Below are 16,541 nucleotides of genomic sequence, written 5' to 3' on the forward strand. Positions count from 1 at the left end.
GTATATATAAAAAAAATTCTGCCTCCTCCTCTCTGAATCTCAATATATTATAAAAAGCCTTTCTCTCCCCATCCTGAGCCCTCCCTACTCCCCTTCCTGGCCGCATTTGCCATGGGCCTGTCAACCCAGGGACCAAATGCAGGTCAGCAGGTGTCAGTGAGAAAATGAGCAAAAGAAAGAAAAACTGTTCGCTCCACCATGGCCAACTTCAAATGTGCTGCAGATGCTGAAGATCATGAGAATAATCTGAGGGCTGTGACATGGCAGGCACTGTGCCTGGCACTTTTTGACACCATATCTCATTATTTCTGAGATACCATCAAAGATGAGGTACAACATTTTGAGCCCCTAAGAAAGAAAAGAGCTACTGAGCTGAAAGGGATATGCCAGTGAATGTATGATGTACCTCGATTTCAGAGCTGTTAAAATATGAAAAGAAAAAAGTCTGAGAATCGATGGAATATGGGATTGTCTTTTCTACATACTTCATTGACCGTTGGCGTATTTCGTGCCTTGTCTCTGAGTCTGGGAGGCAGTGCAGGATTGCTCCAGGAGAACTCTCCTGTCCTGCAGCCTAATAAGAACAGTTTTTCTTGTCTCTTTTGGAAAAATCGAGAAGTGCAGGCTACTTGCTTCAGTCTTTCATTCTTAATTTTGTCTTTCATTCTTAGTAACAGCTGACATTTATGTGCCACGTACTGTCCTAAACATTTTAATGACTAATTTAGTGTCCCAACAACCCAACCAGATAGACACTTACTATCATTTTTATCATCCCCATTTTATAGATGAAAAAAACAGAGCCCCTCTGCTCTAAGGGCCCCCTACCAACTTACTGCACCCCTAGTCAGGGCAGGCATAGCTGCTATGTCTGCACGCTCCCTAGCCCCCCCGCCCCCCGGAAAAATATTATCCCTCCTTACAGGTTGAGGTGATGTAAAGAAAGGAAGTACGCATTGGGCAGGCCTTGGAGAGGAGAGAGGTCCGCAGAGCATGAACTCAGGGAGTAAACGGGGTTGGAAGAAGGTAGGTTTGCTTTTAGACCTAAGACCTATGTGCTTACATTGGACCTTAGATACTCTGGCCCACACCCCACTGAACATAAAGACCCAACGAATGGCCAGGGATTTGGCCAAGGCCACACAGCCAGGCAGCTGTTGGCTGGCACTAAGCCCTATCTCTTCTGTTTCACCATGAATGGCCATTTTTCTTGCTCTTCCATGACCACATCTCTTTAGTTACGTGCAAAGCAGAGAAGCTATGCCGGTGGTAGTGGTTCCTTGACAGTAATAATATCATGAATAGTAGTTAATGTTTACTGGGTGTTTACTCTGTGCCAGGCACAGGCATCAGGGGTTGCAAATTCAGGTAGCTGGCATGACAAGTAAGGTTGCTGAGTGAGGCAAGCCAGGCAGGGACCGTGGTGGCCTGGAGGGTCAAGGCTCTGGCTAACGGGACGGCAACTCCTCAGCTCCAGGACACCTGGCTAATATTGCCAGTTATTACTATTTTTTAAAATGGTACATTTGCAGGGTGTCCCAGTTCTCTCTCTTTTTTTTAAAGATTTTGTTTATTTAGTTTTAGAGAGAGGGGAAAGTAAGGGAGAGAAACATCGATGTGTGGTTGCCTCTCGCACTCCCCAACTGGAGACCCAGCCCACAACCCAGGCATGTGTCCTGACTGGGAATTGAACCTGCGACCATTCAGTCTACAGTCTGGCACTCAATTCACTAAGCCACACTAGCCAGGGTAATTACTGTTTTTGAAAAGTTATTATTTTTTTCCATCACCATTTATCCCCCCACACCTTCTTCCACCTCTACCCACCCTCCTGCACAGGTATTACAGTTTTAAAGGTAAGCCAGATATTTGAATTTTCACATAGCATTTCCCAATTTTTTAAATTAAACTAATTCATAATTCAGAAAAGTACTCTGTAGGCAAGTTATATCACACCTGTTGACCACTTTGCAAACTCTGCTTGTCATTTTCTCATTTAACTTTGACACCCATCCTGTAAAGGACCTTTGCCCCTTGTTCTAGTGATGGAGCAAGCAAAGCTCTTCAAGAGGGTAAATCACTTCCTCAAGGTCATCTAGCCAAGCCACATAGCTGGGGTCTGCGTGACTCCCAAGGTTTGATCCTCTGATGGGTGGCCTCTTGAATGGGTGAGGGGTTTGTGTTCAGACACAGCCAGACTGGCACTGTCACAGAACATGTCTAGGGACTGTAAACTGTCAGTCACAGAGAACTTGTATAGCAACGAGGGATCATTCATTCAAGACTAATGTGATATTGCAGACATAAAACTCTCCACCTCCGTCTGCCAGAACTCAATAATGGATGCCTCTGTGCCCTTAATAAAATTAAGTCACTGCAGCCCTGGCTGGGTAGCTCTGTTGGCTAGAGTGTCGTCCTGATATGCCAAGTTGCAGGTTTGATCCCTGGTCAGGGCACATGCCAGAAGTAACCAGTGAGTGAATGAATAAATGGAACAGCAAACTGATGTCCCTATCTCTCTCTAAAATCAATTAAAAAAATTAAGTCATTGTATGTTTGAAGGAGGTGGTATATGTGAAATAAATAGCTTTGATTTACTTGTGTCTTTTGTGAAACTTCTTAACAAACATGTTATGCAGGTCCATAGAAATCATTCTGACTATCCCACTGGACCATGAGCTCCAGGTATCAGAGATGGGTCTCTTGCTTCTAGCTGTCTCCCCTGCAACTAGCACAATGTCTGACACATAATAGTTGTTCAATAAAATATTTGGGGAATGAATGAGTGAGGCTCAGAGGAAGTGCATTGACTTGTCAAGATCACACAGACCAAGGTTCCTGTTTACATTCACCTGATTTAGAAGCTCATGCTATCACTTCTGCACCATCCTGCCTCTTGGAAAGAATCAAAGGAAAGATGTCTCCAGGTCAAGGATCATGGGCCCAGGAGCTTCTGCTTCTTTGGACTCCTGTAGAGTAAAGAGTTGGTGGAAGTGGTGATATGGGTAAGCACCTACTAATTAAGCCATTATCTACCATAATACCTTTTGGAATCCACACATTATAATCTTGACAGCCCTGAGCCTGGCTCTTAGGGTATTTGCAGAGGATGACAGGGTATGAACGACAGGCCCTAGGTTTTCTATCGGCTAAGTTCCTATTTCAGTTCTACTCTGTGACCTTGACCTTTGAGTGCTCTTTTCTGAGCCTCCTTCCTCCCTCACCCTGTGGATAAATAAGCTTCATTAGTGGGATTATCGGGTTGAAATGAGATAATCGATGGAAGTGGCTGCCCAGTAATTCTGGATTTTTTGGAAGCCTACCAGCCTGAGGAGAACTGTTGACATTGAGAAGAGCCTCATCAGGATCAGCTAGGCTTAGGGCCAAGGGGCCCCATCTATCAGGCCTTTGGTGCTTTCAAGTGGGTATTAATAGATACAGAAGGCCCTTATCTCTTCCTTGCTTTCACACTGGGAATTCTGATCTTCACTACCTTCTGCTGAGCAGGAGAAGAAGGGTTGTGGGAAGGAGTGCACCTGCTTCTACATGGGAGGGTGTGTACTTGAATACTTCGGGGAAGGTAGGGCTTTGGAAAACCCCTGGTTTTGGTCTACCAAGCCTGAATAATAGACTTTTCACCTGCTAGGTAAGCTCATGTCCCTTGGGTCTGTTTCTTCATCATAAAATGGGCCAATAATAACTATGTCTTCCTTCTCCAGCAACCAGTACAGTGTTTGACACGTGACAGGTGATCAATACATTTGTTGAATGACTGTTGGGCATAAGAGGGCTTTATAAAGTGAACATTACTGTTATTGAGATGCTTTGGGAAGATGTGAAGAAAGGAAACTTCATCTGGGATGGGAATGTTGTGGGGTGCTCTCACCCTGTGTCAGGTTCTAACTTTTTTTTTTGAATAAGACATTATTTTAATAGGGTCTTCTTTATCTGGAGAGAAAAAGGGGGGCAGACTGACCCCATAGCTAGGAATCTAGTGTAGGACAGATTCTATTAAAGCAGGCTTCACAGGTCCCTACCCCTAACGGGCCTCAGTTTTCTCATCTTTATAGCCTGTATAGAAGTTACATAGTCTCTATGGTCTCTTCTCATGCTGACACAGTCTAGGATTTGCAATGAATAATTTCACAAACTGCTTAGGAAACTCCTACTGTTTTCCTAAACTACTTCATAGTTTATAAAACACTTTAAGATCCTTTATGCTTTTCATCCTCATGGCAAACCTGGAAGGGCCAGGGCAATTGACCCATCTTACAGATGAGAGGTGCCCTTGAAGGGCTGTAATCTGAGACTGTACCACACATTTTGGTTTAACAGGTGTACCAATTTGTTCTCAAATGTAATCGTGCATAAAAGTTACCTGGATGGGGGTGTTGGGTTGTTTGTGCAAATGTGGATTCCTGAGCATTTAGAGATTCTAAATTGTCAGGGACTGGGGTGGGTCCAAAGAAAACAAGTGCCCAGGTGATTCTGAAGCCAGGGGCCTAAGGATTACTATTGGAGAATCAGGGTCTCCTGTTGCTTTCTAGATAGCCTCCAGCATCAGCCTGTTTCTATTCATAACTCCTCTCAGCACCTGCTCTGAGCTGTGCTCACACCAGTGTTGGGAAGAATCTGGTAGGAGAGGCAGATGGAAAAACAGTGTGTGGTAAGTGCTGGAACAGAGGCAACATCAGGCAATGGAAGAAGAAACTCTGGAGGGCTCTCTGGAGGAAGTGATGTTTCTACTGACCTAGGGATTGATTTTTTTTTAATCCCTCCCTCCCTCCCTTCCCAGGGGATTTGATTCTTGTCTTTTAGTTTTTAGTTTCTTTTTCTTTTCTTTTGTGGGGCATCCCCACCAGATGGCAGGCAAGTTCATAGAAATTATGAAGTCTCACATCTCTGCCCTCAATGGCACCGAGGAAAGGGCAATACCTGTCAAATCAGCTGATATGAACAATGAAAATGGTTGATGGAGAGGTTCCCAGGACCACTGAATTAGATGCATTTTCATGCTCGGTGTCTTCACTTCCTCCCTTTTGTGAGGCAACTAACATGGAGTTAGTTTAATGGTGTAAATTCCTCATTATATTGTGAGCATGTGTTACCTCTCTGATTCCCCTCCTCCCTTTTTCTCTAGACTAAGCTCTTCAAGCTCTGAACTGAGAATAGGGAACAGAGCAGGCTTTCAAAACCTTTGTTGAATGAATGAATGATTGAATGAATGAGTTGAATCAGCTGTGCGTTGGCTATTGAAGATAAAAGGGGGCTTGCAGGAAAACCCCAAGCAGTAGTGGCATACACATCCTCACCATTTCCTGGCAGCCACTTTTTGCTTGGTCTCTGGGTGAGAGGGATAGGATGGGCACAGGATTTTAAGGTAAATGGCTCTCGTGGGCCAAGGATGGGATATGTGTCTGGGGCTTAGGAGGTGGACCTCAGAACCGAGAAAAGAGGAGGGGCGGTTTCTAGAGATCTGGGCTGAGAGCACTGGGGCTACAGGTGTATGTGGGGGAGTCTAGGGATCAAGTGGGGTTTGCAGACGCTGAGATGTATACACCTGACATCCAGTCCTTAAGGCCGCCATCTAGTGGGATCGACAGTGTGAAAAGTGTGGAAGCGCGAGCTGGCCGCCGCGCCCCAGCTGGGGGAGCCCCGGCTGGGGGGCGGGGATTGCAAATGCGCCTGGCACCGCCCTGACAAAGCCTGCGCGCGCCCCGTTCCGCGATTGGCCGTGTCTCCTCGCACAGCCGCCCCGTTCCGCCCTCCGCCGCCGGTCCGGCGCACTGCAGCCAATGAGCGCCGTCGCCGTCGCCTCCGTCACTGCCTGGGTAGCCAATGGTGGCAGCTCTCGGCGGCTCGTGGCTCTTTCGCGGCAAAAAGGATTTGGCGCGCAAAAGTGGCCGGGACTTTGCAGGCAGCGGCGGCCGGGGGCGGAGCGGGATCCAGAGTGGGATCGAGCCCTTGCCGCGGCCTGCCGCCATGGGCCCGCGCCGCCGCCGCCGCCTGCCACCCGGGCCGCGCGGGCCGTGAGCGCCATGGCCGTGGCCCCCGCGGGCGGCCCATGCGCGCCGGCGCTAGAGGCCCTGCTCGGGGCCGGCGCGCTGCGGCTGCTTGACTCCTCGCAGATCGTCATCATCTCCACGGCGCAGGAGGCCAGCGCCCCGCCGGCTCCCGCCGGCCCCTCAGTGCCTGTCGCGGGCCCCCGCGACCCCGACCTGCTGCTGTTCGCCACGCCGCAGGCACCCCGGCCCACACCCAGCGCGCCGCGCCCCGCTCTCGGCCGCCCGCCGGTACGGACACCAGGGACACTGGGCCAAGTGTGTTGCCTGAGCCACCCCCCGCGCGCAGACCTTGGCGGGGTGCGGTTTTGGGTCCCGAGGCAGAGGCTGGGGGGAGGGGTGGGCTGAGGCGCCGGGATTGGGTTGGGCCTCCGGGCCCCGCCCTGGGGGCTCGGGGTGACTTCGGGTCAGTCCCTGTTTGCTCCCCTGTGCTCTGGGTCTCAGCTTCCTTACCGGAGCCGGTCAGACTTAGTAATAATAATGGCCCACGTGTATTCAGCTGGAGCTGCCTGCATGCCAGGCCTCTGGCCGACTTTACGCCAGCTAAAACTCACAGCCAGGGCTGTGAGCTCGTTGTTGTCTCTGTGCCCATCTAAAGTGAGGCCCAGACTGGGGAAGTGACTTGCCCTGGGTCACACGGCTGCAAGTGGTGGGACTGGGATTTGAACAGGCTTGCTGGCCTCAGACCAGAACTTGTGGCTGGGTACTGAGCATGGCTGCTTGGGGAGGTGAAGGGGAGCATCTTTGGGCCAGACTGTTGAAGAACCATTGAGGAAGTCCTCCTTCCTGCCTTGATGCTAGACTGCCAGGTGCAGGCCTGGGCCTCTGGAGCTCTGGGGACAGGCCTGGCTGGGAGGCCTTCTCTGCAGGGCGGGGTGGCTGGGCCAGCTGCTGATTCCCCTCCTTCTGCCTGTCCCTCCATCTGCTACCCTCCACCCTCCCAGGCTCTGGTTGCCATGGAACCTCATTAATCAGGCAAGCAGACCCCTGGGCCCCTTGGAAGTCCGGGGTGGGCTGGGCCTCTGGGAGCTGGAGAGGAAGGAAGCTCTCAGTGTCAGGAGAGAGTAAACATCCCGAGGAGATGTCTTGATAAAATGCTCCTTGAGCAACAAGGCTCAAGATCAGTTCAGACTGGGGGGCCAAGAGGAGATGGCTGAATTACATGCGAAGAAGGGAGTGGAGGCCTGGTACTTGGACCTGTGGGCTACAGGACAGGGTGTGGAGACCAGTTTGACTGGCACAGCCTGTGGGTGAAGGTGGGGCACAGACTGGCAGGCAGGGACTACTTGCCAGGCAGAATAGGGTCTCAGCAGGGGGTTTGGAGCAAGTGGGAGGGATGAGGCGCAGGGCCCAGGGCAAGTTCAGTGGAAGCTGCTCAACTGCTGGTGGAGGCCTGGGTGGCAGCTGGTCCCTGAGGCATATCCTGACCCCTTTGGCCCTGTGCCCAGTGCTGCCTTCCTTTCCGGAATCACCGAGATGCTAATAATAATAGTAGCACCATTGTTTTGAGACATTTTCGTTTGTCAGGCTCTGTGCCAAGCTCAGTGAATTTGTTCTACCCTCTCGACAGCTTTCCCCTTTCACAGATGGGGAAGCTGAGGCTGAGAGACATTAGAACTTCCCGTAGTCATTCAGCTAGTGAGTGGTAGAACCAGTCCAGATTTCCTGAGTAGTTATGCCAACCATTGGGTGCCTCACCTCCTGGAGGTGCTGATAGAGATTAAAGGAAGCCCAGGGGCGCTTCTTCCTGATGAGTGATGGTTGGGGCGCAGGGCAGGTGTATCAGGAGTGGGTCCTCTGGCTTGTCTCCTGTGGGTCCAGTGGCCTGTGTCAGCTGGTACCAGCTTTGGGGCCTAGAAAATAACTTCCCCATTCAGCTGACTTGACAAGTATTCAGGAGGCTCAGGGCTATGGGTCTTGCCCTCAGGGAACTGAATTCCAGGTGCAGAGACTGAGCCAATGAAACATGCCCTCTGCTCCACTCCTAGTGGCGCCCAAGGCAGCCTCAGTGTGCCTAAGCATTCCACTCATTCATTAGTTGTTGAGTTAGTGAGGCCTCTACCCTCACAGTAGGGCCAGTAGGCATTTACTGGTGGGGGGTGGGAGCTGGCAGTGGGCCCAGCTTTTGCCCACCAATACTCCAAAACTCGTATCTATGGGTAGCCACTGGCCATAAGGCATTGGTGTTTTGGGGGGCAGTTCTTGAAACAAGCTACAGGTTCAGCTTCTCCATCAGTGAGCATTCCTTGAGTACCTCCTGCATACAGGCTCTGCAATTCAGCCATTTCTCCTGGCCCTTCCTGTCTGCCTCAAGCTGGTGCCATGGCCTTAAAAGAAACTAACTCAATATAATACACATTAACTATAGAAAAAGATTTCAGACTAGAAAGTTAAAGGAGGCAGGATCCCAGCTCCATCCATTTTTCCTTCTGTTATCTTAAGCCTATATTTTTAGGTGGTTGTAACAGTTTTTCTAAAATTTAAAAATTGTAGTTTTCCTTTATTTCCATGATCACACAGTGCACTGTCCACACTTTACAGATAAGGTAACTATCCCCCATGACCCTCCCTCCGTACAGAGGTTACCCTTGAAATGCATTCTATGATAATAGAAACTGAACCAGAGAAAAACGGTTTCATGAGTTTTTTAATCCAAAAAGGGATTATATACAGGCATTGCCCTAAAACAGTGTTTTTCTTGTCAGTGTCTGAGAGGATTCTGTGTTGACCTGCCTCAGTCATTCACAGCTGTGGCATTCCAGGGTCTAGGGGAACCACAGTTTCTGTAGCCTCCTCCCAGGGATGGGTACTTGAGCTCTCCAGGTTTTTTCACCATTGTTTGGTGCCTTTCGGGGCCCCTGTGCCAGGATCCCTAGAGAGCGTTGGCAGAAATGGGCATCCATCTGCTTGAGCCCTTGCTGTATGGCATTGACCTGCCTTCAGGGTGGGCAAGGACCCGGGGAACAGGGAGAAGGCAAGGGATGCGCTTGTCAGGAGCTTGCTAGGGTTCAGGCTGTAGGGGAAAGGCTAGAGAGGGGGAACATTCTGGCTGGCTTTTAGGGGTTCTAGAGAGGCAGGACCTGTGGTGGATATTAATATGGGCTCTGTGCCAACCCATTAAGGTTCAAATCCTGCCTCCACCTCACACTGTCTTGTGTGGCCTCTCTGAGGTGCAGGCTCCTTGCGGAGTGCAGGTCATGACAGCAGCTGCTGCAGGGTCTGGTGGGAGGGTGTGATAGTGAATGCAGGTGAAGCAGTTATTGGGGGTTGGCCAAAAAGTCCATTGCGATCTTTTTTGTAAAATAAGACACATTTTTCATTTTCATGAATAACTTTCTTGATTTGGATATTTTGAGTATAATGTTGATTGTTCTCAGTTAATGCCTCAGTTTGATTGCCATCAACTTCAACTGGTCTATCTGACCATGGAACATTGTCCAGTGAGAAATCTCCAGCATGAAACTTCTCAAACCACTTTTGACACATTTGATCAGTCATAGCACCTTCTCCATACACTGCACACGTGTGTGTGTGTGTGTGTGTGTGTGTGTTTCAGTTGCATTTTTACCTTTCTTGAAATAATGAGGCATAATATGCTAAAATACTGTATATTTTCTTCCATCTTCAGTATTAAAATGGCTACACAAAAATTCACCAATTTTGATAAGGTTTTTTTAATGCACGCTGATATGACAGCTGTCATAATACAATCTGACAAAATTGTTTCTTTTCTCATGATGTTAAAAACAACTAAGCACTACTAGAGCCATCGTACAGAAAAAAACAAATGAACTTTTTGACAACCCAATACATGGCGTGTTCAGTGCACTGGAAGCGCCCAGCATGTGCTGTCTCTTCCACTCCGGGCCACCTGAGGGAACCCAGGAATGTGTATGTGACAAGGAGTACCTGGGTCCGTCAGCGTGTGGGGGTGTTCATTCAGCAAACATTTATTGATGCCCAGGCCCTGTGCACAGAGATTATTTAGACCCAGTGCCTGCTTCTGAGGGGCTCCCTGGCTTCTTGGTGAGACAAACCCACCTGCAGAAATTTGTAGCGAGAGGCAATATGGGAAAAGGTTGGATTCAAGGCAGTTCGGAGGCAGGGGAGACACAGTGTCTGTTGCAGGGCCAGGCAGACTCAGTAAGGTAGGTGCCCGCCAAAGCAGTAGGTGGGAAGGGTAGGAAGGAGGGAGGGGACCGGCATGGGTGAAGGCTTGTGATGAAACAGATTTATGAAGAAATAAGTCTCAGCAGCAGTTCATGTGAAGTGACAGGTGAGGATACTACTGTAGAGGGGGACAGATGGAGGAGGGGAAACCTGTGGGAAGACACTTGAAAGGTGCACGTGGGAGGTAGTGGCTCTGGTGATGGGATTTCTTGGCAAGAAGAAGTGATGAGGTCAGCGGCAGGGCTGCATGAGGCTCTAGCTTGGGAAACCCTGTGGAGGGAGGAGGGGAGGTACGTCAGGTTCTGGATGTGTTTGAGACACCTGTGAGACTTACAGGGCGACCTCCTTCCTTGCGTATGTGACCTTGGGCCTCGGTTGCTTCTGTAAAGTGGCACCAAAAATTGTACTTCCAGGGATCATTTCTATAGTTCATAAAACAGGCATTATTGTGCTGCTAGTCCGTTAGGTAGAACAAACTACTCCATGCAAAACACACGGTGAGCACTAGCTGCCGCCATGTGCTCAGAAACCAGAGCGCAGGGGACTTGTCCAAGGGTCCTGTATCCAAAGGGCTTAAAACAAACATTGCCTCGTTCCTGTGGGTCAGGAATTCAGGAGAGAGTTAGCTGGGTGCTCCTTGCTCAGGGTGCCTAGTGAGGTTGCAGCTAAAGTGTTGGACTTAGCTGCTGTCGCCAGAAGGGTTGGAGGCTTTGTTTCTAAGCTCCCCCATACTGTTTGGGAAGAGGCCTCAGTTCCTTGCCACTTGGTCCTATCCTTAGGGCTGCTCGAGGACCTGCATGAAATGGCCTCTGGCTCCCTGCAGAGCGAGTGATCAAGAATAGCAAGGAGGAAGCTCCAGTGGGTCTCTGATCCAGTCTCAGAAGAGACAGCGTGTCCCTTCTGTCGCGCTCAGTCCATTAGAAGCAAGTGACCAGATCTGGCCCATATTTAAGTGGAAGGCTTCATCTCTTGAAAGGGGAAGTATCAGAAAATTTACAGATATTTTAAAGCCACCACAAGCCCCTGGGTAGGTAGTAGTAGGGCTATGACTTAAATGTGTCTTCTGCCTTCCAGTTGAGTGGTCTGTCCTGTGTAATAGGGTTGTATTCCCTAGGGTCTCCCCTCACACACATAGGCATCCTCGTAGAGAAACTGAGGCAGGGTGGCCCAGGAGGCTCAGCTGGGTCTCTTGTGGCCTCACTCTTTTGGTTACTGGGTATCCTCCCATTGTTTTTACCACAGGTGAAGCGGAGGCTGGACCTGGAAACGGACCATCAGTACCTGGCGGAGAGCAGCGGGCCAACCCGGGGGAGAGGCCGCCATCCAGGAAAAGGTACCCACAGAGTGGCTAGAGCAGGCCCCCTGATTGGGCCCAGGTTGGGGGTGTGGACAGACAAACATGCTTCCAAACTAAGCTCTGGTCTGTCAGGCCTGGGCCTGAGCCAGGCCTCTGGGGGCCCCAAAGGGCAGCTGGAGTGGCTGCCTGGCATGGCATGGCTTCCCCAGGCCCCAGGGGTGGGGAGTTCCCCGGCCGGAAGAGGAATGCTGTGGTTGGCAGGCAGCAGCCACAGAGGGCCTCCCTGCATGGCCTCACCAAGGGAAGGAGCCGTCTGCCCACCCCACCCCCATCCTCCTGCCCTGCATTGCCAGGGAGGTTAGCCTAACAGGAGGTAGGGGTGGTGCTGGGGGACCCTGTCCTACCTGTCCCTTCCCCAGGTGTGAAATCTCCGGGGGAGAAGTCACGCTACGAGACATCTCTGAATCTGACCACCAAACGCTTCCTGGAGCTGCTGAGCCACTCAGCTGATGGCGTTGTTGACCTGAACTGGGCAGCTGAGGTGCTGAAGGTGCAGAAACGGCGCATCTACGACATCACCAATGTCCTTGAGGGCATCCACCTCATTACCAAGAAGTCTAAGAACCATATCCAATGGCTGTAGGTACCCGCCAAATGGGAGGGCGGGCAGAGGCCTGGGCCGGGTCAACCTGGAGAAGCTGACAGCGAGACCCTCATCCTATATGTGGGGAAACTGAGGCTTAGAGAGGGAGGTGTCTTTCCTGAGGTGACAAATGCAGGAAAGTACACAAATCTTGTATATCCAGCTCAGTGCAGCTTTGCCTGTTTCTTCACCTGCGTACCCACCATTCAGGTCAGGGGAAAGAGCGTCTTCAGCACCCAGAAAGTTTCCTTGTGCCCTTCCCAGTTGTTGCCCCCCGATCATGCCACAGGTGGCCACTCTTCTGGCTTCTGTAGATGTTTTGTTCTTGTTAATTCTTGTTTTATTTTTTCCTTCTCACCTCTTTCCCTGGTCTTCCTACATTCCTCTCCTTGACACGTCTACCTTTTCTTTTTCAATTCCAGTTTGCATCCGAAATTATTTTGTATTAGTTTCGGTTATACAGCATAGTGATTAGAAAATCATACTTTATAGTGATCCCCCTGATATTTCCAGTACCCAGCTGGCACCATACATAGTGATTACAACATTATTAACTATAATCCACTGAGCTACACCAGCCAGGGCCTCCAATATTATTAACTATATTCCTTATGCTGTACTTTATGTCCCCGTGACTATTTTGTTACTACTGATTTGTACTCAATTCCTTCACCTCTCCACCCCCTCCACCCCCAGTTCCCCAATCCCGTTCCCCTCTGGCAACCATCAGTCTGTTTCTGTTTTGTTTATAGTGTTTAGATTCTGCACAGTATACATGAAATCTTATGGTACTTGTCTCTCTCATACTGACTTACTTCACTTAGCATACTGCCCTCTAAGTCCATCTATGCTGTCGCAGATGGTAAGATTTCATTCTTTTTTTGTGGCTGAATAATTCTATTTCATATGTGTGCACCACAGCTTTTTTATCCATTTATCTATTGATGGACACTTGGGTTGCATCCATATCCCAATTGTAAATAATGTAAGTGATTGGCTATTGTAAATAATGCTGCAGTTAACATAGGGACACATATATTCTTTCAAATTAGTGTTTTTGGATTTCTTCGGATATATACCCAGAAGTGGAGTCACTGGGTTATATACCTTTTTTCAGTGTTTGATAGATCATTCCATACTGCATCTTTCTTTTTTTCCTTTCCTTTTACTGGACAGCAGCTTAGAAGTACTTTCGTGTCTATACAGCTAATGTATTGGTATCCTTTAATTCAGCTGTGTGATATTTCATGGCATGTCTGTACCATCACTTATCCGGCTTCATTTAAGGGACCAGTGGATGTTCACAGAAATTCAGGTCTGATTTTTAAACCCACGCCAGTCCATTTGGGTGCAGAGGATCAGCACTCCTGGGCAGGGGGCCCAGGAGAAGTTGACCCTCCCTGTGTGTCCCCACAGAGGCAGCCACGCAGCGGTGGGGATCGGTGGGCGGCTTGAGGGACTGACGCAGGACCTCCAGCAACTGCAGGAGAATGAACGGCAGCTGGACCAACTGATCCACATTTGTACCACTCAACTTCGGCTGCTGTCTGAGGATGCCGACAGCCAACGATATCCTTGGCGGGTTGGGCCCTACCCAAGTGAGACTAGAGAGGCTACCCCGGGCCTGGGTTCGGGAGAGGGCCCTGGCTTTACATGCAAGTCCTGGCTCAGCATTTACTCACTGACGCTGAGGAAGTTACATAACCTCTCTGAGTCCCAGCTTTATCTGTAAAAGGAGGAGGAAAATACAATTCCAAAATTGCTAAATTAAAACAAGAAAAGCTAGTACCAGCAATAACAAATATTTAGTACAAAGATTCAGTACATGGTTGTGGCTTCAGAGTTAGAGATACAAGTTTTTATCATTCACAAAAATAGAAACTTTATTTTTCTTTTAAGTGAATACTCATGTTTTTAAGTTTTTTAAAAGATATTATTTATTTATTTTTAAGAGAAGAAGAGAAACATTGATGTGTGAGAGACATTGCCTGGTTGCTTCCTGCACGCCCCCAACCAGGGTCCTGGCCCACAGTTGGTGCTTGTGCCCTGACTGGGAATCAAACCAGCAACCTTCTGGTTCACAGGCCGATGCTCAATCCACTGAATCACAGCAGCCAGGGCTGTTTATAAATTTTGGACAACCACTAATTGACCCCAAGATCATGAGTCAGAATAAATTCTCACCACCAGGTCTTATTGCAGGCAGCCATTGTTACCTTGAGATTAGATGGACAGAATAGACTCATCGTACAGATGTGGAAATTGAGGTTTGGGGGCATGAGATTGGCTTGAGCACCAGCTGTGTGCTAGGTAAAGGATGGAGAGGATGGAATTAACTAAGCAGGTGTGGGCTCTGCCTTAGCTAAGTGGCCGGCTTCCTAGAGATCAAAGGTTACATGGCTCTTGACTCCACCAACCCTGGCCTATGTGACTTGCCAGGACCTTCGTAGCATTGCAGACCCTGCAGAGCAGATGGTCATGGTAATCAAGGCCCCTCCCGAGACCCAGCTTCAAGCCGTGGACTCCTCAGAGGTGAGGCGTGGGACCCTCAGCCCAACCAAGATGGGCAGGGAGGGAGGTGGTGGTCAGCAGAGCCTCAGTTTACCCTGCCTGCTGCCTCCACCCAGACCTTTCAGATCTCCCTTAAGAGCAAACAGGGCCCCATCGATGTTTTCCTGTGCCCTGAGGAGAGTGCCGGTGGGATCAGCCCTGGGAAGACCCCGTCCCAGGGAGCAGCTTCCGGGGAGGAGGACAGGACAGCTGATCCTGCCACCATAGTGCCACCATCATCATCTCTCCCTTCAACCCCTGGCACGGATCCTAGCCAGTCCCTGCTCGGCCTGGAGCAAGGTGGGTGAAGGGTGAGCGGGTGAAAGGTGGGTGGGTGGCATAACAGTCCCTCTACCCTCCCTGCTGGGGCATCCCCGGCCTGTGATGCTCCCCCATCTCCCCAGAACCTCTGCTTTCCCGGACTGGCGGCCTACGGGCCCCCATGGACGAGGACCACCTGTCCCCACTGGTAGCGGCCGACTCACTCCTGGAGCATGTGCGGGAGGACTTCTCCAACCTCCTCCCTGAAGAGTTCATCAGCCTGTCTCCCCCCCATGGGGCCCTCGACTACCACTTTGGCCTTGAGGAGGGCGAGGGCATCAAAGACCTCTTTGACTGTGATTTTGGGGACATCACCCCCCTGGATTTCTGATGGGGCTTACAGAGACTGGGGCCTCCTGAGGTGCCTGCCCTGTTTCTGCAGTCCTGGAGCCCCCTGCTCCTGGCCGTCCTCCTAGCCTGATTGGAAATGTTTAACTTATACCCTTTTCTCTTATCTCCAGAAGCTTCTAGCTCTGGGGTCTGGCTACTGCTAAGAGGCGGAGCAAGCCAGGAAGGGAAGGATTCTGTTTGTGGTGTGTATGTGCATGCACCCAGCACCCATCATGTGTATACACAGGGTGAGTGGTGTGTAAGCATGTGTGTGTGCATGAACCGGGGAATGAAGGTGAACACATCTGTGCGTGCACTGAAAACACGCCCCAGTGTGTCCACATGTGTGTGCATGAGTCCATGTGTGCGTGTGGTGGGGGCTCTAACTGCACTTTTGGTCTCCTTGCTCCAGGGGCCCCACAAGGCCCAGGGTGGCCACCTGCCCCCAGAATCCTGCATGCTGACCAGGCCAGGTGGTGAGGCCTTGGCTTGCTGTCTGCAGGACAGTGAGAGCACTTCTGTTGTCTTAAAGGTTTTTCTGATTGAAGCTTTAATGGAGCGTTATTTATTTATCAAGGCCTCTTTGGCAAGCCTGGGGCACCAGCAAAGGGGAGGAGGGATGTGAGGCTGGTGTCCTAATTTCCTATACCCCTGAGTGAGCAGGGGTCTCTGAATGGTTCTTTGTCCCACTCTGAAGGAGCTGAGGCCTGAGCGGTTTTATTTATTGGGGAAGTGAGGGAGGGAGACAGACTGACTGACTGACTGACAGCCATGGGTGGATCAAGGGGGTGGTCCCTCCCCAGGGGATCACTGCAGGGCTCCAGCTGCCCACCCGGATGGATGTGAGATGGGAGAGGTGAGTGGGGGACCTTCACTGACAGGGTGGGCAGGAGGGGTGGGTGGAAGACCTCCCCCACAAGCCCAGCCCACAGGGGCCCCTCCTGTGGCATTTGAAGTGCCCCCTCCACTCCACCTCTCGCTCTGCCCCACCCTCCAATCTGCACTTTGATTTGCCTTCTAACAGTTCTGTTCCCTCCTGCTTTGGTTTTAATAAATGTTTTGATGGTGTTTTGTCTGGGTTTTGGGACTGCACTGGGAGCAAGTCAAGGGGTGGAAAAGGTCAAGAGTGCTGGGGAAAACGCCCCTTCACACCTCACCTTCTCCCTGT

At 50.3% G+C, this 16,541-nt stretch overlaps 1 protein-coding gene across 1 annotated transcript; it reads left to right on the top strand.

The window, feature by feature from the left end:
• The first annotated feature begins 5,795 nt into the window (after positions 1 to 5,795).
• On the top strand, positions 5,796 to 16,435 carry E2F1 (E2F transcription factor 1). Its single transcript, XM_045833194.1, has 7 exons — positions 5,796 to 6,293; positions 11,475 to 11,565; positions 11,949 to 12,168; positions 13,589 to 13,741; positions 14,590 to 14,704; positions 14,800 to 15,022; positions 15,127 to 16,435. The coding sequence occupies exons 1-7, from the start codon at positions 5,796 to 5,798 to the stop codon at positions 15,372 to 15,374; spliced, it is 1,548 nt and encodes a 515-aa protein (XP_045689150.1). The 3' UTR covers positions 15,375 to 16,435.
• Positions 16,436 to 16,541: the final 106 nt, after the last annotated feature.

This window comes from Phyllostomus hastatus, unplaced genomic scaffold (assembly GCF_019186645.2).
Source record: "Phyllostomus hastatus isolate PE091 unplaced genomic scaffold, TTU_PhHast_1.1 phas_contig_17, whole genome shotgun sequence".
Taxonomy (NCBI): domain Eukaryota; kingdom Metazoa; phylum Chordata; class Mammalia; order Chiroptera; family Phyllostomidae; genus Phyllostomus; species Phyllostomus hastatus.